Source organism: Geosmithia morbida (genome assembly GCF_012550715.1).
Source record: "Geosmithia morbida isolate 1262 chromosome Unknown scaffold_7, whole genome shotgun sequence".
Lineage (NCBI taxonomy): Eukaryota > Fungi > Ascomycota > Sordariomycetes > Hypocreales > Bionectriaceae > Geosmithia > Geosmithia morbida.
Window position 1 is genome coordinate 149,418 of NW_023336194.1, and position 23,925 is coordinate 173,342.

Consider the following 23,925-nt stretch of genomic DNA (forward strand, 5'->3'; position numbering starts at 1 on the left):
AATCGTCATTAAGTTTTGCGTGTTGTTACTCCGCCTCTCAACACTTGGGCCCTCCCCTTTCTTGGGGAGTCTTCGGTATCATGATGCTTCCCCACCCCCCTTCGGGGGCGGCGTGTATGACATAGGAAAATATGATCTCTCAAAGGACAGACAGCATTAAAAAAAATCAAATTTGCGACGTTGCGTGTGGTCCAACGTTGATCTTCACGTCATGGGTTCAACGTGAGCCCGAGGTGGAGCCAGTCGAGACGTGACCCCGTGGCTTATGAGTTCTTGCTGAACCGCCTAGACAGCCAGCTCTTCTTCTTTTCCGAAACGGGTGTCTTGGCAGCCGTCTTGGCAGGCTGCGACTCCTGCTGGGGCGCAGCCTGGGCGGACTTGGAAGAGCGCCTGAGGACCGAGGGAGCGTCCTTGGGCGGAGCGGCACTGGCCTGGGGGGCGACACCGTTGGCTCCGTTGGCCGGGGGCCGGGGAGGCTGGGACTGCCCGGCGTACGCCATGCCGGGCTGTGTCGGGGGCATGGAGACGCCGTAGTCCTTGACGGGCGGCTGCTGGAGACGCCTGCCGGGGGAGCGGCGACGTTCGATGGAGCTGTTATCGCTGCTGGTGGGGTCGGTCTGGTAGCCGACCTGGTCCGAGTTTCGGCTGCCCTCGGCCGAGGTGACGGTCTCGTAGGAGCGGTCCTTGTCGGACAGGCGGTAGACCTCCTGCTGCTCCCTCGCGCTCATGGCGTAGTAGGGCTCCGACATCATCCTAGACTGGCGCGGGCGGCCGTCGGTGGGACCGTAGATGTTGGCATGCTCGTCGTAGCTCCGGTGGCTCTCGTAACCGTATATACTGCTGCGCGAAGGCCCAGCAGATGTGGCCAGGGTGAACTGCGTCTGCTCGGGTCGGAAGGAGATGGGCCGGTTTCCGTTCCCGTTGCCGTTCTGGTAGCTGCCAGGGCGGAACTTGGTCTGGCTTGGAGTGTGAGAGCTGCGGCGGTTCGAGTTGCCGTTGAAGGTTCCGGAGGCTGTTGTCCGCGATGGGGTCAGAGGATGAGCTGAACATGTCAGGATTCAAAGAGACGAGTGCGACTAACCGGTACGCATCATGGAGGCCCTGCGAGTGTAACCACCGTCAATGGCGGCCTCGAAGCTGCGGATCGTGTCGAGAGGACGCTCCCATCGGTTGCGTGTAGGGTTGGACAGGTCAGGGTCGGCGATGGGGTTTCCGTAGGCATCCTTGTGCTGGATACCACGGAGCGAGCCGAGCGATGACTCGCCACTCATGGTGGCTATGACGGCTGTGCGTAGAGGAGAGTGTCAGTCGAGAGCGAGGTCCGGAAGGACTGGTTTCTCAGGATGCAGTGCAATTTGCGAAGGCAATGGTGGTAAGGTGAGACCGCTTGATCTGAGGTGACGATGTAGAGTGTTCTTTATCTAGATTGCCAAATTGAAGGGACAAGGCTGATTTGGGGGGATGCAGGAAAATGAGACAGGAGTGATACAGGCGAGGGGGACGAACGAAAGGACCAGGACCAGGTGAGAGGGAAGAAAAAGAAAGACAGCTCAGGACAGACGGGTCGACAAGACAGGTCAAAAAAAAAAAGAGGGGAGAAAGAAATGAAAAGAAAAGTGAGAGAGAGAGAAACGATAGAGAGGGAGAGAGAAACTTACAAGGTTCAGCCTCGCTCATGGCTAGAGTGGGATCGGCTTTGCTGTGCAGGCCCTTGTCGTGGTGATGGTGCTCGGTGGGAGTCTTGCGCTCGTCGGAGGATTTGACAGAGGACTTTCTGCTATGGCTCTTCTTATCCGAGTGAAAACTGAAAGATCGGGATTTGGAGTGGTGGTGGGACGAAGACTGCGGCGGCTGGGGCTGCGACTGCGGCTGCGGCTGCGGCTGGTGATGGATTGTGGGCCGGTTAGCAGCAGTATAAGCGTCGGATTGCTGATTTGGATGTTGCTGCGACAACGAAGGTAGAGGTGTGACTGCAGCGGACGTAGACGACGGCGAGGTGGGCAGATTATCTACCGCGCTGGTGGGAGAGAGATTTTGCTGGTGAGGAGGAAGAGGAGGAGACGAGAGATTGTGAGAAGCGAAAGAAGGAGCTGGCGGCTGGCGCTGGTGTTGGGCGCCATGGTAGTTTTGGTGGACCGGGGGCGGCTGTGACAGGTCTTGACGGAAGCGGACTTGGTCCTGGTTCTGGTGCTGGAGTTGATACATGGTGGGCAGGCGAAACCGAGTCCACCCCGGAAAAAAAAATTAGAGAACGGGGGATAGGCAATAGTACTGGGAGTGATAGTACTATTCGATATTATCGCGTGAGACGCTGGGGGCGATTCGTATCTCGCACGCCGTACGTAGCAATTGCCAATCTGGAGAGCAGGGAAGTCGAGACACGATATCCGAGCACAGGCCTCTGTCGCACCGAACCTGTTTCTGTTGTTTCTGCTACCACTGCTAGCCTGCTAATCGCTGCTTCTGGCCGGAGGGGCGATAAGCAGAGCAGAGAACGCTGAGGTGTCCGTGAGATTGGAGGACCCTAGATCTTTGGCTGCGACACAGATATCTCTGTAAGAAAGGCGCTGGGAGGGGAGGGGAGGGGGGGGGGGGGGTAGGAGCCTGGGAGGAGGCTCGAGGGGGTGCGGCAGGCGGAGCCAGGGCTGGAAAGAAAAAAAAAAGAACTGGGGCGGAGGTCTGAGTTCTATTCTTCGTTGGTCGCGTATTAACGCCAAAGATGGAAAAAAACGAATGGTGATGTTTCAAATAAAGAAAGAGAAGGAAGAAGGAAGAGGGAAAAAAAAAGAAGGAGGTTTTGATGATGATAATGGTAGAGATGACGAGAAAAAAAAAACCAGAGGCAAAAAGCCGGGAGAGGGAAGAAGAGAGGAAGGAGGGGAGGGAAGGAGGCAAAGGTAAGTGGCGTGGTTGTTGCTGGTGTGCTGGCTGTGCTGATGATGTATCTCTCGACCGTATATCGGGCGAGATGTACTTCTCCTCCCTCCACGGACTCTTACCCGTTGTGATGAAGTACGGAGCATCTTGGTACGGGTACGGGATGTACGACTCATCAGAGTGCGTACTGCTGTGCTACCATCACTACGCTGTACTGGTACTCGTAAGTTGCAATACACTAGCAGGGGACTAGAGCACTGAGAGGAGAGAGAGTACGAGTACCGGAGGCGCCGGGATCATCTCTCTCTCGACGTTCTGCAGTGACGAATCCTGCCGTGACTACAGATTACATGTAGAGCTCACAGGCAGAGAAGACAAGGGCCAGGCAGGGAAGGTGGAAGGGGAGAGGTGGGTGCAGTACAGGTATGTACGAGCATGATTACGAGTACGAGGATCAACGCTGAGCGGATACCTGTACGCATACCCTGGGCGCTGACCACTCCTCTGTAATCCGTCCATGATGCCGTGTTATACGCCACAGGTCAATCACACGGGGCGAATATCATCATTACCTGACTCTGGCTGGCTCTCTCTGCCGTGATACGATTGCTCTCGGAACCTCATATTGTATCTGTCCGTTCTCCTCAACAGCCAACTGCCTCGTTTCGCAAAATGCTTAACCGCTATAATACCTGTCCATATCGAGGTTGATGTAATTCGTGACCGGGGGGGGGGGTCAACGGCAAGCTCCTTTTTTCCTTGCCTGTCAATTAGCTCTACCAGCTATACCAGCTCTTGGACGACCAGATAAACAGATCGAGCAATACTTGGGACTTGTACTATCATAAGACACGCTGCTGAGTCGACCCCTCCCCTTGCTAGCGTCTGCGCTGGGCATGTTCCGTGACAACATGGTGTGGTGTGCGTGCGTGCGTGCGTGTGCGTGCGTGTGTGTGTGTGTGTGGATAGTCGAGTGGTGTGCTTTGGGGGTTGATGTGAGACCCTCTCTCTTTCTCAAACCAGGTCGCATCCGGCCATTTATTATTCTGCAAGTGCGGCATCGCAGATACCACTAATAGCAGTAGAGCCCCCCCCAAAAAAGGCAAATCCCATCTTTTTTTTTCTACCTTCCTCCTCCTCCTCCTCTTCTTCTTCTTCTCCATCATCGCCCCCACTTTCATTGTGCATAGCTGATCTGTAGTTAAACCCGTTGTATTGACTTATATCAAGTACGGATACTAGCACTCTACTCCATGGACTCGAACTAGCAATAATGGAGATGGCTGGCCAACCCACTACCCACACCTTGATAACGGCGGAGAGGGTCGCCATGGCAATTGCGCACTTCGCCATCGACATCTGTGACTGGGAGAATACCTGATTTACACCCTGTATACATATATATATATATATATATATATATATATATATATATATGTATTGATGATGTGCGTCACCTGCTTGACGGGCCTGGGTACGGTGCTGCCCGCTGTCTGCCGCTAGTCGCTCTGCGCTGGCGGCTGGCGGCTGGCGGTCAGCGTGTCGTGCAAGGATGATATAGTATCATTCACACTCGTACAGCGACTATCCTTTTCCCTCTGTTCCTCTCTCGCTCTGTCTACTATACGAAGGGTGCGGGTAAGAAAAGACTCTCCGTGCGTGTGCGTATGCGTGTGCGTGTGGCAGTGCTGCCCATGCTCTGCCCCTCCCTCCCTCCCCTCCATCACCTTCCTCCATCACCGATCGGATGGCTGGATTATGTGCGACGTAAACGACGAAGAGGGAAACAGGAAGACTCCATTATTACCACTACCATGACTGGGTCTCGCTGTTCGTACGGAGTACCGCTATCTAAATGCGACCAATAACAGTACATCCCCTTCCTCTTTTTCTTTCTCTAGACCTTTCCATCGACCTCTCCTCTCTTCCCCCCCCCCCCCAACTCTGGTTTCCGACCACCCGCTGCCAAGAATTACTCGTACCTGCTCCGTACAGATATAATAATCTTGGTATAACGCCGTCACAATCTGCACGAGTAATACGTCTAGGTTGTAGCATGTACGCAGCGCTGCAGCACAGAAATGTACGTACCCGTAAGAACAAGAAACTGCGACAGAGTTTGTGCTTATCCACTCCAAGATCCAAGCCTGGACCTGAACTCAAAACCCAAGGATATGGTGCCGCGTTAACCTTGGTCTCTCTCTCCTGTGCATGTCGCTCTTCTTTCTCCATCTACCCTACCCGTCTTCGGAAGAGGGAATATGGAGGCCTCTTACCTCGAGCATCATCACCATCATCATTTTTTTTTGGCAAGGGAGAGGCGGAGAGGCGGAGAAGCGGAGAGGGAAAGAGACCGAGGCGGTGATGGAAGTAGAAAGAAACGGAGTGAATGGGAGGCCTGAAAAAAAGAAAAAAAAAGAGAAGAAAAAAAAAAAAAAGAGGCAGGAGCGGTGGCAAGGCAGGAGCAATCGTGAGGAAGGAGCAGCAGTACGAGTACAGAACACGGCCCTAAGGTCCTGACGTCAACCACAAAACACGCTAAACAACAAGCGGTGGGCAGATCCCTCTGACACTCGTTCTGTCTCTGTCTCTGTTCCTGCCTCTTGTCCCCCTCCCCATCTAAATCTGATGCCTCTCTTCCTAGATTTCTTCCCATTAGTAGCTCCCTCCCTCTCCCTCTCTCTTCTTCCTCGATGCGTGCTGGCTGGTTGGCTGGCTGGCGTCAAACATGCTCGCACAGAGATCCCACCGGGACCAAGCCGTCATTGACCGTTACGAGTAATATCGATTCAGATTAGATGAAAACGGTGTCTTATACGCTACACCCACACACTCTCTCTTCCTTGCTCGCCACAGGTATCCGTATCTAGCACCGTGACCATGACTCCTCTGTCTCAGCCTCCCTCTGGTATCCTTCTCGCGACGACGTAACATCGCATCCCACCCGAGGTCGTTGGGTGTCTGATGTCTTGATATCCAGAATGGACGGTGATACCAACTCCGTGCATGCGCAGATAGCAGTAGCAGCTATAGCACATGTACGTAGCGCTCACGCACCTACAGTCAGCAGAACCCACTCCCTCTCAAACGAACCCACCCCTTTCAAGATACCCGTCATTACTGCCCGTACTTGGTTTCTCGTAAATTGTATCGCATCCTGCAGTGCTGCACTTATACAAGCACGTCCCACAGCCTAGCTATCTGGATGGCGGCTGAGAGAAGAAGAAGAAGGATGACGACCTCGTCCCACGACTCGGCGCTTCCTACCTCCCTCTCACCGCAGTCACCGCAGCGCTGCGATCAAACCTACTCGTTGCTCAGCGAGACACATTCGCACGACCGTGTTGATACCCGTACCCTCTACTCGTAGTCTAGTCCACATGTACGGAGCGTGTTTTACGAGCAACCCAACGCCTTCCTTCCAGCTCGTACAGTAAATAATCCTGAGTCGGGGAAAGAGCCCACGTCAGTCCTGCAATGCTACAATGTCATGTACATGGGTGGTGCTTATACCCATGCCCATATGCCCATGCCCATGCCGTGCCCACGCCGTGCCCATGCCCATGCCGACAGAATACGGTACGACTAGCAGGTAGCATGATAGTAGGTGATGAGAATCCGTAGATGATCACACTACTAATCTGCACTCGTACTCGCAGCGGTAGTAGGATTCCATCCTGAAAATCCTCCTCTGCAGCCGCCGCCGCCGGAACATGGATGCCGCACTCGTCAGAGGCAGCATGTGGGATTGCCCTTTCCCCCGGTCGGTCACCGGGCGGCGGCCTCTTGATCAAGTCCGAGCCAACACGAGAAAGTCATGATCACGACGTTTGGACGGAGAGGGGAAAGAGAAGGAGAAGAGAGAGAAAAAGAAAGCATACGGAAAAAGATCAACAATGCTCGTATCTCACCGTACCGGCTGTATGTATACTCGCAGTAGAAGAAGACCCAGCCACCCCCACTTGAAACCGTCTTTTGTTTGTGGTTCCAACTCTATCGAAACCCGTTTGTGTGGGTAATTCCCACCACCACCTTCTCTCTCCCTCCCTCCCCCTTCCTCTCTCTCTGACACGCACACACAATGATACCGCAGCGCTCTCTGCTTTTACCCGGCAAAGCATCGGCTCTCCATCTCCTCAACCAGGCTCTTCTCAGCTCTAGGCAATACTACTAGTCGTTGATCTACTACTAGCTGATACAAACTACTAGCAGTACCGTGTCACCGTCTTGTAGGGGTTTTTGTTTTGTTTCTGTCTCTTGTTTTTGTTTTGCGCGGCTCGCGCTAAATCAATTGCGTCGATTGCGTACGAATCCTCATGCGTAACACGTGAGTACTTGGGTCCTTCTCCTCCCCACTGATATCACTCGTTAGACTGCCGTAGACCGTCCTCTTCCTAGCATCGCCGAGCTGTTGGTTCCTACATGCAAGAAGAAGAAGAAGCGCGGAGTCGCAGGGTCAGAAACCCACAACACATAATGCTCTTACCCAGAGTACAATGAAAGAGCTACTCGATAGAGATCGACGCTAGAATTTAGTTGGACTTTTTCTTCTCCTACATAACACACACACACACACACACACACACACACATGTCACCTCACCCCCCCCACCCCCCACTAACCAAGTCATGCCGGCTTCTTCTTTCTTCTTTTGCTTTTACACCTCTTTTAGTAACTCCTCTGGCCCCTTTGCTTCCTTTGGTTCCTTTTTTTCGGCTTCGCACCATCCCCATCAACTCCAGCTTTCCAGCTCCGATTCCGACCTTGCACCTCCGGTCGAGACTCTGGACGGATTGACAGAGAGAGACAAATTCTGCTTGTGATTAGATCCACCGAGCTAGGTTGTAGGGCAGACGACATACAGACGGAGTGCTGCCAGCAGCAACGGATCACGGCACTACTCAGTAGTACTGGCAAGCTTCGTCACGCAACATCCCGTCCGATCCAGCACCCAACACGATCCCTATGCCCGGATTCAACGTGTGTACCCGTAGTATCTACAATTCAGCACACGTACCGGTCTCGAGAGTATAGACAACCACCTCCTTCACCTACCCACGTAGGCAAAACAGAAAAACCAGACTCTCTCCCCCCTGGGACCCCCTCATGGGGTAGTCATCCTTCCAACTTCTGCTGCAATGTGTCAAACACCAGGCGCGGCGTGGAATCATGTATGCGACTGATATATATATATATATATACATATATTACCATGGCCTTCTATCATGTCCTTGGGTCTTGGGGTGTTCGAGGCGATGCTTGCACTGACTCGTGTGTATGCATTGCGTACAGTACCGAGTCAGTGAGAGTAAGTGCAAGCATCACCTCAATCACTTCAAGGACAGACAGGTACGAGCTGTGAGCGATGGGTCGCAATGTTACATAGGAAAACTTGGGGAATGTGAAGACATTATACGTTCTCGTCAACGCCTTCACATGATTCTTCCCCTCTCCCCTCCTCATCACTTCTACACATGTCATCCAGGCGCCTTCTCACAATACACCACCATGTGTAGGATAGAAGGGTTGGTTGTCTTGGCTGTTCCCAAGACTAGAGTGCTTCCCCCATCCGACATCTCGTGTCATACATCGATTCCGTGCTCTCCATGAAGCTCGCATGGCAGGAAAAAAAAATTGTCATGAGACCCGATGCCGCTATCCCCGTAAAGCTCATGCCTGGACTTGAACGGTTTCACCGGACACCCAGAGATATATTCTCGAGTCCATGTACGTCCAAGGAAAGTACCAGTTCATCAGTAACATTGGTGACTCGCCCCCCCCCCCCCCCCTCGTGTGTGAGATTTGTGTATGTGATGAGCGTACCGCATGTTTTGAGTGGTTTCCATCCTAGCGATACCTTCGTACACGATATGACGTGCGAGCCGCGTGACCGAGCCCGTACAAGATACCCAGGCCCATTATCGAGACCTCTCAGATCCAGAGTAAAGAGAGAGAGAGAGAGAGAAAGAAAGGTATACGGTATTATATCACCGTGCCGACCACTTTGCATGCATATGACCTGCGTGGTAAGAAAAAAATCACCCCAAGGCCATGGCACCTCGACTCAAACTCACAAGAGGCTTCCGAAGTTGAAGAATATGGGATAGGATAGGCCGTGGGTGGTGACACGGTGCAATGGTTATCATTCCGTCCAACTTACCACGGTCGATGACCCAGTCGACTTTCGCGAGCCGAGCATGTGTTGGGACCGGCATGAGACGATATCTATCAAACACTCAAATCGTCGACAGCATCAACAGCTGTTATTCGACGATCCATATTCCGTGATGATAGAAAGCAGCAAGATAAGAAGAGTACAAGACCAATGTCAGAAGCACCGGAAGGAAACCCAGGGATTCCATCCCATCAATGACGACGTCACATCTCTCTGGATACATTCATATTCTGATCACGGTCATATAAAAGCTTATAAAAGCTCGATGGTCCATCAAACCTGGTATTCCACCCTTTTTGATCCATTTCCCGTTTTCTCTTTTTTCAAGTGAATATTCCGTTTCTTTTTTTTGTTCTTCCTCTTTTTTTAGAAAAAAAATCGAACCCATACCCTTCTTTCCCCTCCATATCCATTGCCCAGCCATGTAGTCATGTATAAAGCCATAACTGCCTCCTTTTGCTTCCCACCACTCCCTCCCACACCGCCGCAAACTCATCCGAGTGTCTGACGTCGTCCGTCATTGCTTTTTCGGAAAGCAGCCGTTGATGGAACAGAGAGAGGAAAGAAGAAGATACGCAGTGTGGTGATAAGAGACTCGTGTCGAGCGAACAGTCAGGGATTGGAAAAAGGGGGCGGGATTCAGAAGTGTTTCTTTGCGTTTTGTCTTCTCGGAAGAATGGGAGATTTTGACGACTTTTTTTTTGTTTGTTTTAAATTGAATGCCTTTTCACAAAGCAAGGCCCAGTGATATGCTTTACCATTGCCTCGCCCAATGCAGCCAAATAACAACCGTCCTCAATATCAACTCCGTCCCGTTGTGGTTTTTTCCGGGGGGGGGGGGCCTCTTATATCGACGAGGGGTACAGCATGACACGGACCGAAGCACCGAAAGACTTTGAAGGGAGGGGGGTCGAGAACTTGGCGCGGACGACACCGGAGCTGCCTATACGAGAGATGATTCGTTAGTTGTCATCTTACATATAAATGGAGTGTTCTCACTCCAAGGGGAGAGGGGGGGGGAGGGGGTAAGATGTTCGTACCGTGCGGCCGGGTAACCTTGCCCCAGATCACGCGGTGCTTGGATCCACGGATCTCCTTGTGAGCCTTGTAGACGTAGGCGATGCGCTTGCCAAGGTAGAAGCTGTAGCGGTCAGATGTTAGTCGGTGTGTCCCCTTCTATTTTGCTTGTTTGTTGCCCTTATCCACGGACTGACACCCTCCTAGTACTTCCGGATAGAGACAGAGGTAGAAAATACGTACTTGGCACCCTCGACAGAGTCGACACCCTCAATCTGGATGAGGCTGGTGGCGGGGGTAAGGTTGTGACGCGAGCGCTTGTAGCTCAGGTGACGTCCCCTAGTTTCGTTGTTAGTCTTCGACCCAATCCAGCTCGATTCGAACGATGAGATGCAAGAGGAGGCATCTGTGTGTGTGTTAAATGCCAAGGGCATGTGACGCGGGGTGAAAGCGTTCGAGATGCGCAAGCGATTGTCGGGGGAAAAAAACACCCCCCGATGATGGGATTCGCTCGCAGTCGTGCGGAGGGGAGAAGACAAAATTACAGAATTGGTGGTGCGGCGGTAGAACTCACTTGACATATACTGCGCAAGGGAAAAAGACGTTAGCCAAAATGTTTCATATTGTCGTTCAGTACCTCCTCCGTCATGGCACATCGCGAGATCCTCCTCCCCAGGATCATCATTCATCAGGACTGCAACTCACGGCGGTGGCCAGCTTCGGAAGGCATGTTGATGGGATATATCGGCTTCTGCCCTCTTAAGGAACCAAAGGGTAGAGAGAAAAAAAAGTCGTCGCGGAACCGTCTTAGCGAAAAGACTTCCCTGTTAGTTAGTTTGCCGGTCGTGGATTGTCGTGATGCTCAGCAAAGGTACGAGTGGATGCGATTCTGGTGTGTCAATGGCCCTAGCCCGAAAATTTGTGCCCTTGGTGGTCACGTGGGGCATTTAGGGCAGTATTATATGTGTGTGGCATTTGGGCTTTTTTTTTTCTTCTACGGCCAATGGGTTGTATTATGTCAGCTTGTGCTACCCCGCCAACGCAAGCCACAGGTTCTGTCCATCCTGCCACCAGCCACCATCGTCCATCATGGATAACTAACGAAATGTGGCGATGGTGGTCGCTGAGTAAGGGCAGATCGAGCACTATTCCCGATCTTGATGATAGACGTGTCTTGGATAGCAGAAGAAGAAAGAAGGAAAACGCCGATATTCGGACCTATTCCAATACACCCATCTCACTGCCAAGATTGTACCGAGAACGTACATGTATAGACGAGAAGTCTCGGAGAAACGAGGCCACCGATAGCCAATTTTGATGATGGGCAAGAAATGTGGTTGTCACACTGTCGGGGTCTAACGAGAGTAATGAGTGAATCACAGATGCCTTGTCAATCCGAGCCAAAGTTGACTCGAGCTCACGTGTTCTGAGAGCATGCGTCATAGAAGTAAGAGTCCCGCCAGCATGAACTGTCCGGAGAGGACGGACAACGCATCAATGATATCTCCTCCTTCTACTCCTAACCAGAGCAAACAAAGAAGAGGCATACCAGAAATACCGCAGGTGGTTTGGAACTACGACGTACGGAGCATTTTAACTGCTAGTAGCAGTACCGCGTAGTATTATTAGATGGATTTTGTTGAGAGGGGAGAGAGGTTTACTGCATGCAGAACCGGCCCGTCTGGAGAAATTGTGACTGGAACGGTAATGGTGGTAACGAGAGTCAGCCAGAAACAACCCCCCCCTCCTTCCAAGCTTGCCTGCTCTGGGGCACCGACACCAGTGGAAAGTTTAATCAGAGCAGTTATCCAAAAGGGTGGCGTTTGTAATGTTCCATCCATCAGTGATAGATAATAATGCCTAACAAATACTACACGTAGGAGAGGACTTGACCGACGGTACCGTCCTTTCTGGTAGATGACGACATGGAGACCAAATCGACGGCTCCTCATCGTTGACGGAGCCAAGGGCATGGAGAATTGATGGCTTGCTTCCCGGATTAACGGTGCTACGTATCTGACAACACCTCTGGCCCGTAGCTGCCGGACCATTGGCAGCTCGGAAAAGGGAGCCCCGGCCAAGAGAAATACCAACTATTAATACTGGGAGAGCGAAGAGGGAGGGATAGAGAGAGAGACGGAGAGACGGAGAGAGAGCTAGAGGGAAACAAAGAAGAGCTGGCGGGTTTTCTTTTTGGGTTGATGGCGATGAAATGCTATGAGGTAAAGGACCCGCCGCGACAAGGATGGACGCGGAGAGGCCCACTCCGGTGCATCAAACTGCCAACCTCAGTGGTGGACGGAATGCCGGTAGAGCTGGGAAATCTGTCGGCGAGGCCACGGAGCTTCGCGCCGATTGCGGGCTTAACGCAAGACAAAGCTTACGGAAGCATTTGGCGTCAGCAGCGAGCCATCCTGGGAGGGAGGGAGGAGGAGGAGAAATAGAGAGGGTTTGATCCCCCCGCCCGCTCGCTTCTTCTCTTTCGCTCGTTTCATTGATTACAAAGAGTGAGGGGTTGTGCTACGAGTGAAGAATGGCTGCAAGCCATGTATCGACATTGGTATCGAGTGCCTTGGTTCCAGGCTATCCGAACCGCCGCATATAGGCTGCCGTCCCCAGACGTAGTACAATCATCATTCATCGCGGCGTATGTGGTATGCATTATTGAGAAAGAGTACATGCTGATTCTCCCGCATACGGTATCCAACACAGGTACTCCGTACTCCCTGCTACAACTGCCCACCCCGTTCACTGTTCACTGGGCTTCGAGGCTGGAAACGCTGGAAGCCAGGCCCCCGCTGGTAATGCTTTTAGCAGCAAAGATACGAAGCACAACCCCACCTCAGTAAACTCCGCCGTCTTAAAAGTGCGAGTAGTTAATACCTTCCAGCGTCCACTGTCCCGACCGCTCAAAACCTCCACTTCAACAACCTGCCTATTCTTGCGCCGCATATCTTCCTTGCACCGAGACGAGCAGCTTGACGAAGACATCTGAACCTCTTCTTTCCTTTTCATAGAAACCCGTACCTTCACGCGGACCTTCCTCCAAGACTCTCACCATGGCCGAAGCAGCTTCGTACGTTGCTCTCATCCCCTTCCCCACCTGTCCGTCGTCATTTCTGGCCCCGCGAGGGGCAGAAGCTAGCTGCCCTCCTGAAGGAGGGGCATCGCACAAAACCACCCTCGGCACCCTCGGAGATGGCCTCGCTAACGTGCTACGCATTATCACAGCAGCATAGAGCTCAAGGAGAACACCTCCATCATTGTTCTCGGTGCCTCTGGCGATCTCGCCAAGAAGAAGACGGTATGTAACGTTCTGCCGGGTCTGACGGACAAGGAGGAGGAGGAGGAAGAGAAGAGATCGCCTGCTAACCTGCTCACAGTACCCTGCGTTGTTTGGTCTTGTGAGAAGAAATCCCCCCTTCTCCGGAAGCCGAATTCCTCTCCTGCGGACCGAGTACTAACAACCAGGACAGTACCGGAACCAGTTCCTCCCCAAGGATGTCAAGATTGTCGGATATGCGCGCACCAAGATGGACCGCGAGGAGTATCTCAAGAGGGTCAAATCGTACATCAAGACCCCCACCAAGGAGACTGAGAAGCAGCTCGAGGAGTTCGCCGACCTCTGCACATACGTCTCGGGTCAGTACGACAAGGACGAATCCTTCCAGGCCCTCAACAAGCACCTGGAGGAGCTGGAGAGCGGCCGCCCCGAGCAGAACCGCGTTTTCTACATGGCCCTGCCTCCCAGCGTCTTCACCATCGTCTCTCAGCACCTGAAGAGGTCGTGCTACCCCAAGAATGGCATTGCACGTGTCATTGTACGTATACGCGCGAGCCTCATGTACCCTGATCCTCCCGCGCTCTACCGGCGCAACTTCAAATGCGAGGCAGGTTAGTGCTCTCGATAAGCTGACACGTGTCTTTCTTCGGTGTAGGTCGAGAAGCCTTTCGGCAAGGACCTGGCCAGCTCGCGCGAGCTCCAGAAGTCGCTGATACCCGACTGGAAAGAGGATGAGCTCTTCCGCATCGACCACTACCTGGGCAAGGAGATGGTCAAGAACATCCTCATCCTCCGCTTCGGCAACGCCTTCCTCGGTGCCAACTGGAACCGCCACCACATTGAAAACGTTCAGATTACCTTCAAGGAGCCTTTCGGCACCGAGGGCCGCGGCGGCTACTTTGATGAGTTCGGCATCATCCGTGACGTCATGCAGAACCACCTGCTGCAGGTGCTGACACTCCTGGCCATGGAGCGTCCCATCTCGTTCAACTCTGAGGATATTCGTGACGAGAAGGTGCGTGTCCTCCGCTTCATGCCCGCCATCGAGCCCAAGGACGTCATCATCGGCCAGTACGGCCGCTCGCTCGACGGCAGCAAGCCCGCCTACAAGGAGGACGAAACGGTGCCCAAGGGGTCGAGGTGCCCCACCTTCTGCGCCTTGGTCGCCCACATCAAGAACGAGCGCTGGGAGGGCGTGCCCTTCATCCTCAAGGCTGGCAAGGCCCTCAACGAGCAGAAGACGGAGATCCGCATCCAGTTCAAGGATGTGACGTCGGGCATCTTTAAGGACATCCCGCGTAACGAGCTCGTCATCCGCATCCAGCCCAACGAGTCGGTCTACATGAAGATGAACTCGAAGCTGCCCGGCCTCAGCATGCAGACGGTCGCCACCGAGCTCGACCTCACCTACCGCCGACGCTTCTCCGACCTCAAGATCCCCGAGGCCTACGAGTCGCTCGTCCTCGACTGCCTCAAGGGCGACCACTCCAACTTCGTCCGTGATGACGAGCTCGATGCCAGCTGGCGCATCTTCACCCCTCTTCTGCACTACCTCGAGGACAACAAGGAGATTATTCCCATGGAGTACCCCTACGGTATGACCGGATGAACCCCGCCCCCACCCCCCCAACAAACCGCCGCTCTGTCCCTGAGAGAATGCTGGTGATGCTAACCTGTCTGTCTGCAGGCTCCCGCGGCCCGGCGGTGCTGGATGACTTCACCGCATCCTACGGTTTCAAGTTCAGCGATGCCACCGGCTACCAGTGGCCCACCACTGCAGCTTCTCAGCCCAACAAGATGTAAGTTGCTTGTCCCGTAGCTATCTTTGCTGCCTGAGGTGATGGCGTCGCAACGCGCCCATACATACGGAGAGAGACAGACTTGTCTAGACGCAGGACGGTAGCTGACTCTTCCCTTTCTCTACCATCTTAGCTAAGCGAGCACGATTAATGGGAATATGTTAATATAAAACCCCGAGAGAGTCAATGGCTCGAGAGTGGGACTTCTTTTCTGCCTTGGCAGGAGTCCTGGGTTTTGGGGTTGACTCAATATATTGTTGACGGCAAGGAGTGGGCGGCTGGGTCGCCCTGGCAGAAGACACGCGACAAAAAAAGACGGGGGTTTCTTTTTGCTACGAGTGAGCTCGTCTGAATGAGCTGGCCGAAGCAGAGGCTGCACGATGTAACTAGGGAATCTACTGGTCTGAGCCTACGAAGGTTATATAGAGCATCGTATTTTGGGCCGAATAGCCATCTTTCGGGGACATGCGGTGGTATTGCGATGTTCATGTCGAGAGTGAAGGTGTGCGCTACAACAGTACTACTCGTACAGGTAGTAGTCCCATTACAATCACCGAGTTGAGAGGTCGGCGATTAGTACTAAATAAGGAACAGAGAAGATATTGGATTATTACCATGATACTCACCAATATACTCCGTGGAGAGTTAAACATGATAATAATGATTTGATGAAGAATACGAATCAGCACAGCAGAGTACGAGTATTATGTTGGACGTATCGAGTAAATTTGGCCCGTGCACCCAGAAAATGGGCGGCTGAGAATGAGAGCACATGACTGGCCAGCCGCGGAGAGAAGCCCAGTGGATGGGGAGAGGGGGGGGGGGGGGGGGGGGCCGCTAGAGAGAGTGACCTAGAGAGACCTGGAGAGACAGAGAGAGAGAGAGAGAGAGAGAGGGAGAGAGAGAGAGCGAGCGAGCTGCGGGCGGCTTGGCGGCTGGAGACTGCACGGTACTTGTGTGCTGTTACAGGACAAAAGACCAGTTCGGCACCCAAAAAGCAGCAAGCAGCCAGTCTTTACTCTTACCAAAGCCGCACACGGCCTTTTCGCCCTGCACTTGCCCGCTGCAACCTTTTCCCCATTCTTGACATCTCATACCTTTTGACGACCAAGCCCTCCAGCCGCATCTCCCCTACAAACCAGACAACTATTCATCACCGCCCGATGCACACACACACGGCTGCACCACATCGTCGCCGTGATCTCCTTTCCTCTTAGGCCTCTTTCTCTTTCCCCCCAACATCACTTAATAACAGTCAACCTCGGTCTGCTTGCTTTGGGCGCGGCCGCTGACCCGGCACATCACCCGATTCATTCCCACGTCGCGTCGATCGCATCGTCGACCCTAGTCGGAGGAGAAGGCGACGCGAAACCGAGCGGATCCAGTAACTCGGCCGGAATCACCCTTCTGTCCCTCTGCGGTTCCCATCACGCCCTCATGGGCCACGGTCGCTGCCCGGGGGCTCCGACGAAGATACGTCTTGCTGTGAGGTGAGGTAGCTGTCGCAGGGGAGGAGGAAAGAAAAACAAGAGAAGGGGCGCGCGCGCAAGGCAGGCAAGACGATACACGCAGCATCATGGATAATGGCCACGATGGACCAGAGTCCAACGGTCTTGTCGGTGCCGTCGCCGAGCAGCAGCAGCAGCAGCAGCAGCAGCAGCAGCACGGTGTGAGCGCAAGGAAGATGAACGACCTGCCCGACGACATCGCCCACATCACAGAGGGCTTCGTGCCCCTGTCACGGCTGTTCAGCCGCCTGGCGCAGAACACGCACAACCTCCTCCAGAACAAGATCATCGAGCTGGCAGAAAAGCCCTTGCCTGCCAGCGCCCTGAATGGAAGCGCCGGGGCCGCGCACAACGCCGCGACCGCCGCCGACGATATGTCCAACGAGAATGTCCGGAAGAAGGAGATTCTTCTCAAGTTTGCCCAGGATATGCATGGGAAATGGGTCAAGGCGCTCGTCGTGGCCGAGTGGAGCAGGAAGGCGTCCATGGTCAGCAAGCTCATCGACCTCAAGTGGCATACTGACCAGCAACGCCTCCTCTACGACATCATGCTCGACCGGATCGTCAACGTCAAGAGGGATCTCACCTTTGCCCGCATGCCCAGCCCAGACCTCAAGACGGCCCTGAGTATTCTCTCCACCGGTTCAGCTCCGTGGATGCCAGATGTGAGTGACCCTCTCTTTCCTCCCGAGCCGTGACCCCCCCCCCCCCCCCCCCCCCCCCCCCCCCCCCAGCTGACCATCCTGTAGCTCTACTACATCGAACCGGAACCCCTCGATGTCAACGACCAGATCAAGTGGGTGAGCGACTTAGACACGCTATTGTCTCTTCGACTCAACCTGGACGAATTCGATAGGATACCGCCGCAGTTCAGAAACTACGACATCGGCTCAGGCCGCGTCACGTTCAAGGTCGACGGCGAATTCGAGGTCGACCTGACCATCGCTGACGAGGACTTTGAGAAGCAGTTTTGGTTCATCGACTTCCGCTTCTCCTTCAAGCCCGCCGCCGCCAACCTCTCCGAGACGCTGCGCGGATACCTGGAGGGCTGCGTCAACGAGGCGTTGGCCAAGGATGGCCTGGCGGGCTGCTACCAGTTCCTGCACGAGTTCGTCCTCACCTGCAAGATCAACGAGATCAAGCGCCAGGCTCTGCGCCTCAGCCGCGCCTCCTGGACTGGGACCCTCAAGGTCGAACCGCTGCACCGCGCTCTGGCTATCCAGTACTGGACGTCGCGCATGCCTCCCAACATACCCAAGAGCTGGGTTCAAATCTCCGTCAACAGCGGCCGCAAGAAGGCAGCGGCCGGTGCCGGTGCCGGTGCCGCCGCCAGCGATGGAGGGGTAGGGGATGCTCACACCAGCTACCTAGAGGTCAAGTGGTACCGGGACAACAAGGAAGTCGTCGATGCCGATCTAGCATTCGACGTGGACAACCTGTCGGCAGAGGCGCTTCTACGTACCGCCGTGGGACGCCACATCAGCTTCATCCTCGGCGGCATCTACGACAGGCTCCTGACGACGTCCAGGTTCAAGAACTCGGAGCACCGCCTGCACCTCGGCATATCGGACAAAGACCCCGCCAAGTCGCGCCTGAAAGCCGAAGTGGCCCGCTCGACCCATGTCTCGCTACTCCTGGAGCCGAAGACGGGCATGGTCGTCATCAAGCCCAACTCCAAGTTCACCTACCACCAGGAGCAGAAGCTCAACAGCGGCCACGACTACGTCGAGGGCGGCTTCTACTGTCTCGAGGACGTGCGCTGCGCGTTTATGGAGGACGAGATCATCAGGCGGTCCGGGCCTATGGGATGGGCTGCTGTCCGTCCTTCGCTCAGGGACGAGGAGCTCAAGTCTGCGGTCAAGGTGCGCGAGTGGACCAGGATGATATGGCTCCAGAGAGAGGGCTGGCCGGAGAACTGGCGGTTGGTCGTCATCTTGGGACTGGCCGGCGACGAATGGTGGCTCATCGAAGCGTACGTCCCCCATCCCTCTTTCCTCCCTCGCCCCCCACCCTTGGAGCTGAACGCACATTGTGAACGCACCTTGTGGCCGTGGTATGCTGACCATCTTCCTTCACAGGATACCCTCATCGACGACCAGCAACCCCCAGCGATTCCAGCTGCGGCTGCCCATACCGAACGGATCACCGGACCTTTCGGAGTCCTTCTGGAACAGGCTGACCATCTTCACGACGGCCACGATGAGCCACCGCATCAACGTTGCGGTGCTGCATCGGCAGGGGATCAAGTACCGGATCAGCGATGTGCCTAATTCGCCTACCAAGATGCTCAAGCTGCCGGCCGTTGACATCTCGCTGTCAGCTGTGTTCCCGACCATGGCATACAAGGAGCACAACCACAGCCAGATCAGCTTAGAGGACCCCGCCGCCGCCGCCACCCAACCAGCCAAGCCGACGCAGCACAGGCATGCAGGTGCTTCTCCGGCATTAGTGCCCAGACAGCCCTGGGCCAAGGATAATATCACTCTGCGGTTGAAGTCGGTCCAGGCACCGCCTAGGCAGGGAAAGACCCCAGGCGGCGAATCCTCATCTGTGGAGAGCCATCTGGTGTGCGTGTCGGAGGCAATCATCAGGGTGCAGAAGCCGGCGAAGCTGGCAGCGCTCAAGGGTCGCATAGACGACAGCGTGCGCTACGACGAGCGTAAGGGTGAGTTTGCGCTGTCGATGCGTCATCCGATCGGGGAGCCGACACTCGAAGTGCTCAAGACGCGCATAGTCGCCGTCGACCGCTTCGTGTGCTTCCTCGAGGCCCTGGGTAAGTCCAAGGATACTGTCGAGAGCGAGGACGTGGCGCTGGGACACGTATCCTTCTTCTACGGCGCGAAGAAGAGGCAGCCGCAGCCGCAGCCGCAGCCGGAACAGCCGGCGGACGAGTCGGAGCGGCAGCCACAGCAGAAGCGGTGGCGTGTCATGCTCGACCTGTCCCAGAACGACGTGGATGTCAAGCTGGACGACGACAGCCCGCACCTGTGCGTGATTGATCTCCTCAAGCGCATGGTCAATATGGATGGCGGCATCGGAACAGTCATGTCGTGGCTGCCCTCGTCGCTACCCACGATGATGGCCATTGAGGCCATGGAGTCGAGGTGGCGCGACATCCAGACCGACGCCAAGGGGAGTCTCGAGGTCACGGTTAAGAATATAGACTGGATGCACATCTGCTACACCGTCACAGCCAACATGTCGGCAGCAGCCAGCGGCGTTCCTGTCAAGCGCCAGCTCACTCTAGATGGGCGTATCAAGCTCCGTCACAACGAGCCGTGGTGGTTCCTCTACAGGACAGGCAAGCCCCCCAACGACCCGATGGACTCGTTCGACAAGGCCCTCAAGCCCACGTGGGACGGCCGCGGTCCCGGCTGGCAAGGTCTCGGCACCGGCGCTTCGGGGAGGTTAGACGGCGGATCAGCCACAGTCCTGGACAAGATCGACGAGGCCATCCGCGCCTTGGTGGGGGCTCTGGATGACGACGAGAGCTTTGATAATGCTGCTGCTGCCCCCGCCGCCGACGCCGCCGACGCCGCCGCCACGACACAGCAGCAGCCGAACCCTCTGCAGAATCAGAATGCTCAAGCTCAGCTCCAGCAGCAGCAACAGAAGCTGCTCCAGCAGCAGCAGAAGAAGAACCCACTGCACATTCCCCATCAGCAATTGCAGCAGGCCATGACACCACAGGCTCAAGCTCAAGCACAGCAAATGTGGAATCAGCAGAACAGAAGAGTATCGGCTGCGGCAAAGGCGAAATCAGGCAGAGCTCCTGACCAGGCGATTGAAATAGGATAGATGAGGTGTCGGGGGTATGTTTTTCTGTCTCTGTCACTCTTTTTGTCTCTGTTTTTTTTTAAGGATATGATTCCCCTACCCTTTTTTTTTTTTTTTTTTTTTTTGCATTACATTTACTTTTCTTTTTTTTTAAAAAAAAAAGTGACAAGAGCTTACTTATATTATTAACGAAGGAAAGGAAATGGGGAGTTTTCTTTTTCGGGCATGCATTCAAAAGAAGAAAAGATTACAAGGTTGGCGTGTGTGATGGTGAAAGGTGGTTTATTTCTTTTTCTTCTTGCCATGATACCTCGTCAGAATTCAATACAATATGATTAGTTTTGACGATGCAAGCTGTTTTAACAAGTTTTTTTTCCCCTTCTTTTCAACTACTACAGTAATAGGTAGGTATACAATAACTCGTGATTTATCAATGTCTATGGATTACAGTAGCCAATGCTCCCCCGTGTTTTTCTTCGCTAGCCCCTTTTTGCAATGGATGCCTCTCTTACATTAATGTACAGTGTCTTCTTCTCCTTCCCCCCTCCCCCCGTCATAAGGCGATGAAACGAGAGAAGGGTTGGCATGAAGAACGAGGAAGAATCACCTCCTCATCCCACTCGTCCCAAAGACTCCCACCTTTGGGACGTCAACGGTAGGCGGACGGAGCGTCACCTCCTCGAGCGAGTCCTCCAGACCGTTGGACAGGAAATCATGCGACGCCACGGCATCGGCTACGTCCCAGCCGGCGCGTAGGGCGGCAGCGACCCCGGGCTTGGTGAAGGAGCCGCCGGCCACGGCGAGACGGTTGCCGTAGCTGACGTCCAGCTCCCCGCTCAGGCGGGACATGCGGGCGGCATGGCCGACGTTGTGCTGGGGCAGGCAGCGCGGAGCCAGGCGGGCGGAGGCGTGGCAGGGCGTGTCGCGCGGGATGCCGACCTGGCGCTCGAGGAGGGTCTTGGCCTGCTCTATGGCCTCCTCCTCGGAAGGGATCCTGACACCGCCACCGTCGTAATAGTGTCCGCCCATCAGGACGAAGAGCTTCGTGCCAGGCTCGGAAACGTACTCGGGATCCAGGAGAGGATTTCTTCTTCTCCCGTTGCTGTCACCGTCAGCATTGTTGTTGTTGCTGCTGCTGCTGCTGCTGCTGCTGCTGTTGACGCGGGCACGTCCGATGCCGACATGGGAGTCGAAAAAGACGCCCAACGCGCGCTCGGGGTTGTCCGACTCCGGCACGGACCCGGGGATGAGGTAGCCCAGTCCTTCGGGGACGAGGTCCTCCTGCGGATACCAGATGTTGACGGTCATGATGGAGACGGAGTGCAGGTCGGCCAGGGTGGGCAGATCGTCCCGCGTGATGAGGGAGAGCTGGTGCGCCGGCAGGGTGGAGATGACCTTGTCGTAGGACTCCTCGGTCCCGTCCGAGGCAGCGGTGACGCTGATCTTGGCGTTGGCGCCGTCGTGGCGGAGGCCGGAGACGCGGGCGCCGAGCCGGACGTCGACGCTCCCGTCCGAGGAGAGGCTGTCGGCCAGGGCGCGCGGCAGGGCCTCGAGCCCGAACTGGTCGAACATGAGGGTCGGGCTGGCGATCATCTGCCACATGCGCAGGACCTCGGGCCTGGCGGCGGCGAAGTTGTTCATGAAGCGGAACTCGCGCGCGGGGACGCGCAGCAGCGCCTGCGGCGGCGCCTGCGCCCGCACGGCGTGGAACATGGGCCCCACCGCGCTCAGCGCGCTCAGCCGACGCACGTCCCCGCCCCAGATGCCATGCAGGGTCGCCGACGCCAGCGTCTCGCCGAGCTTGCGACTCCCGAAGACGGAGCGGATCCAGTCCGCGACCGACATGTCGGTCGACGGGAGGGGCCCGCCCATCCCCAGCACCACGCGGCGCACGTAGTTGAACAGCGCCGTCGGCAACGTCTCCCACAGCACCGTGTTCTCGAATACCTGCGACAGGCTGGTGAAGGGCGGCACGGGCATCAGCCGTCCGTCGTTGTAGATCCATCGCTGAGATGGGGCCAGCCCGTCTCCCGGGATGAGGGCGTGGTTCAGGATCTGTGTGTTTTGGTCAGCGAGTCCCTCCTTTTTTTTCCCCCCTCTCCTCTTCCTTATCTTCTCTCTTTCCCTTTTCGGTGCCTTGAAGTTTTGTATGGTGGAAGAGAGTCGGCAAGCAGAGAGCTTACAAGATCATACATGACCATCCTGTCCAGCCGACCGCCCGTCTCAGCCATGGATGCCATCCTAGGTCCCCGCTCAAAGAGCACCTCCGTCTGCCTCCCCTCGTACTCGACCGGCACCTTCTCCGACCTCACCCAACCCCCCAGCCGGTCCTCGGCCTCGTACAGGACGACCTGGCTCCCCGCAGGAAGCTCCTGGGCAAGGTAGTATGCCGTCGTGAGGCCCGTGAGCCCGCCGCCCAGCACCGCCACCCGCGGTGGCGTGGCACCGTCGGGGAGGTTTGCCGCCGGCGTGGTCTTCTCTACCAGGTCACGGCCGAGAACGGGGCGCTCCAATGTCAGCCTACCTCCCGTCCTGGTGTATATCCATCTTCTTCTCCTTCCGCCACCACCACCGCCGCCGCCTCCTCCTCCTCCTCCTCCTCCTCCTCCTCCTACTCTCCTCGCTGTTATCCGCTGTTGTTGCTGTGCGATACTGTTGTAGCTTCGTCGGTAGAGGGCTGAGCAGACGCGCCGACTGGTGGTGATCTGACGCGTCGTCATCGTCGTCGTCGACAGAACACCGTTCAAGCACCTCAAGCTCATTTTCGAAACTTCAATTGGACATTCACCACGTGCATTCATATGAGGTTGGACTGGTGAGGAATTGAATCGGATTCAACGGGGAACGGAGACAAGGGTGCCAACAGCAAGTATGTTGGCGTGGTGGTCTGACGTCGGTGTCCACGCTTTTTTTTGTGGGGGGGGGGGGGGGGGGGGGGGGAGAGGTTGATATCGGGTTAATTAAGTGGTATTAATAGTCTTTAAATGTTTTAATACCGTAGCACGAGTAGGACGGTAGTAAGGCAACATCGCCCGAACAATGGTCTCATAAGTACTCCGTATTAGTACTCCGTATTAGTCCTCGTACCTAGCTTCATAAACCGCTTCACGATAGGGAGATTCATGCTCGACAGAAGAAAAAAAGAAGAATACTATTATCTCTTTCCTCATCTCTCTAATATATTTTGTGCATTAGAGAGATACAAGGAAGAACCCTTTCCTATGTTACTCTCGAGGAGCCAAAAAAAAAAAATCGCACACACCAACGCCGCTTTCTTCCCCAGACTCGAAAAAAAAAACTCCCTCCTTTTCTGACCCCAAGAAGATATATTTATACATGAACCTCATACACATGGGTCTTCGTGGACCACTGCTCTTTTTTTTTTTTCGTCTTCTTTTGCTTTTGTTTTGCTTTGTTTTGTTTCGCTTTGCTTCTTTCTATATCCTCCCATTTGATATACCCCGTCTGTTTATCCCCCTATATTTCATT

The 23,925-nt window shown here is 54.9% G+C and overlaps 5 protein-coding genes across 5 annotated transcripts; 2 read left to right on the forward strand and 3 right to left on the reverse strand.

Moving 5' to 3' along the window:
* Window positions 1–263: 263 nt before the first annotated feature.
* GMORB2_6904 (uncharacterized protein) lies at window positions 264–2,205 on the reverse strand (the record flags this gene model as incomplete). Its single annotated transcript, XM_035468869.1, has 3 exons — window positions 264–1,042; window positions 1,082–1,285; window positions 1,659–2,205. The coding sequence occupies 3 exons, from the start codon at window positions 2,203–2,205 to the stop codon at window positions 264–266; spliced, it is 1,530 nt and encodes a 509-aa protein (XP_035321249.1).
* A 7,692-nt stretch (window positions 2,206–9,897) lies between these two features.
* GMORB2_6905 (large subunit ribosomal protein L35Ae) lies at window positions 9,898–10,799 on the reverse strand (the record flags this gene model as incomplete). Its single annotated transcript, XM_035468870.1, has 4 exons — window positions 9,898–9,995; window positions 10,093–10,193; window positions 10,313–10,475; window positions 10,775–10,799. The coding sequence occupies 4 exons, from the start codon at window positions 10,797–10,799 to the stop codon at window positions 9,898–9,900; spliced, it is 387 nt and encodes a 128-aa protein (XP_035321250.1).
* A 2,329-nt stretch (window positions 10,800–13,128) lies between these two features.
* On the forward strand, window positions 13,129–15,155 carry GMORB2_6906 (glucose-6-phosphate 1-dehydrogenase; the record flags this gene model as incomplete). The annotated part of the gene is made up of 6 exons (XM_035468871.1): window positions 13,129–13,145; window positions 13,301–13,373; window positions 13,453–13,473; window positions 13,546–13,890; window positions 14,008–14,947; window positions 15,040–15,155. 6 exons carry the CDS (start codon window positions 13,129–13,131, stop codon window positions 15,153–15,155), a joined length of 1,512 nt encoding a protein of 503 aa, XP_035321251.1.
* A 1,572-nt stretch (window positions 15,156–16,727) lies between these two features.
* On the forward strand, window positions 16,728–20,452 carry GMORB2_6907 (uncharacterized protein; the record flags this gene model as incomplete). Its single annotated transcript, XM_035468872.1, has 4 exons — window positions 16,728–17,324; window positions 17,409–18,631; window positions 18,738–20,066; window positions 20,440–20,452. 4 exons carry the CDS (start codon window positions 16,728–16,730, stop codon window positions 20,450–20,452), a joined length of 3,162 nt encoding a protein of 1,053 aa, XP_035321252.1.
* Window positions 20,453–21,039: 587 nt separating this feature from the next.
* On the reverse strand, window positions 21,040–23,156 carry GMORB2_6908 (protoporphyrinogen/coproporphyrinogen III oxidase; the record flags this gene model as incomplete). The annotated part of the gene is made up of 2 exons (XM_035468873.1): window positions 21,040–22,443; window positions 22,620–23,156. 2 exons carry the CDS (start codon window positions 23,154–23,156, stop codon window positions 21,040–21,042), a joined length of 1,941 nt encoding a protein of 646 aa, XP_035321253.1.
* Between the last annotated feature and the right edge of the window lie 769 nt (window positions 23,157–23,925).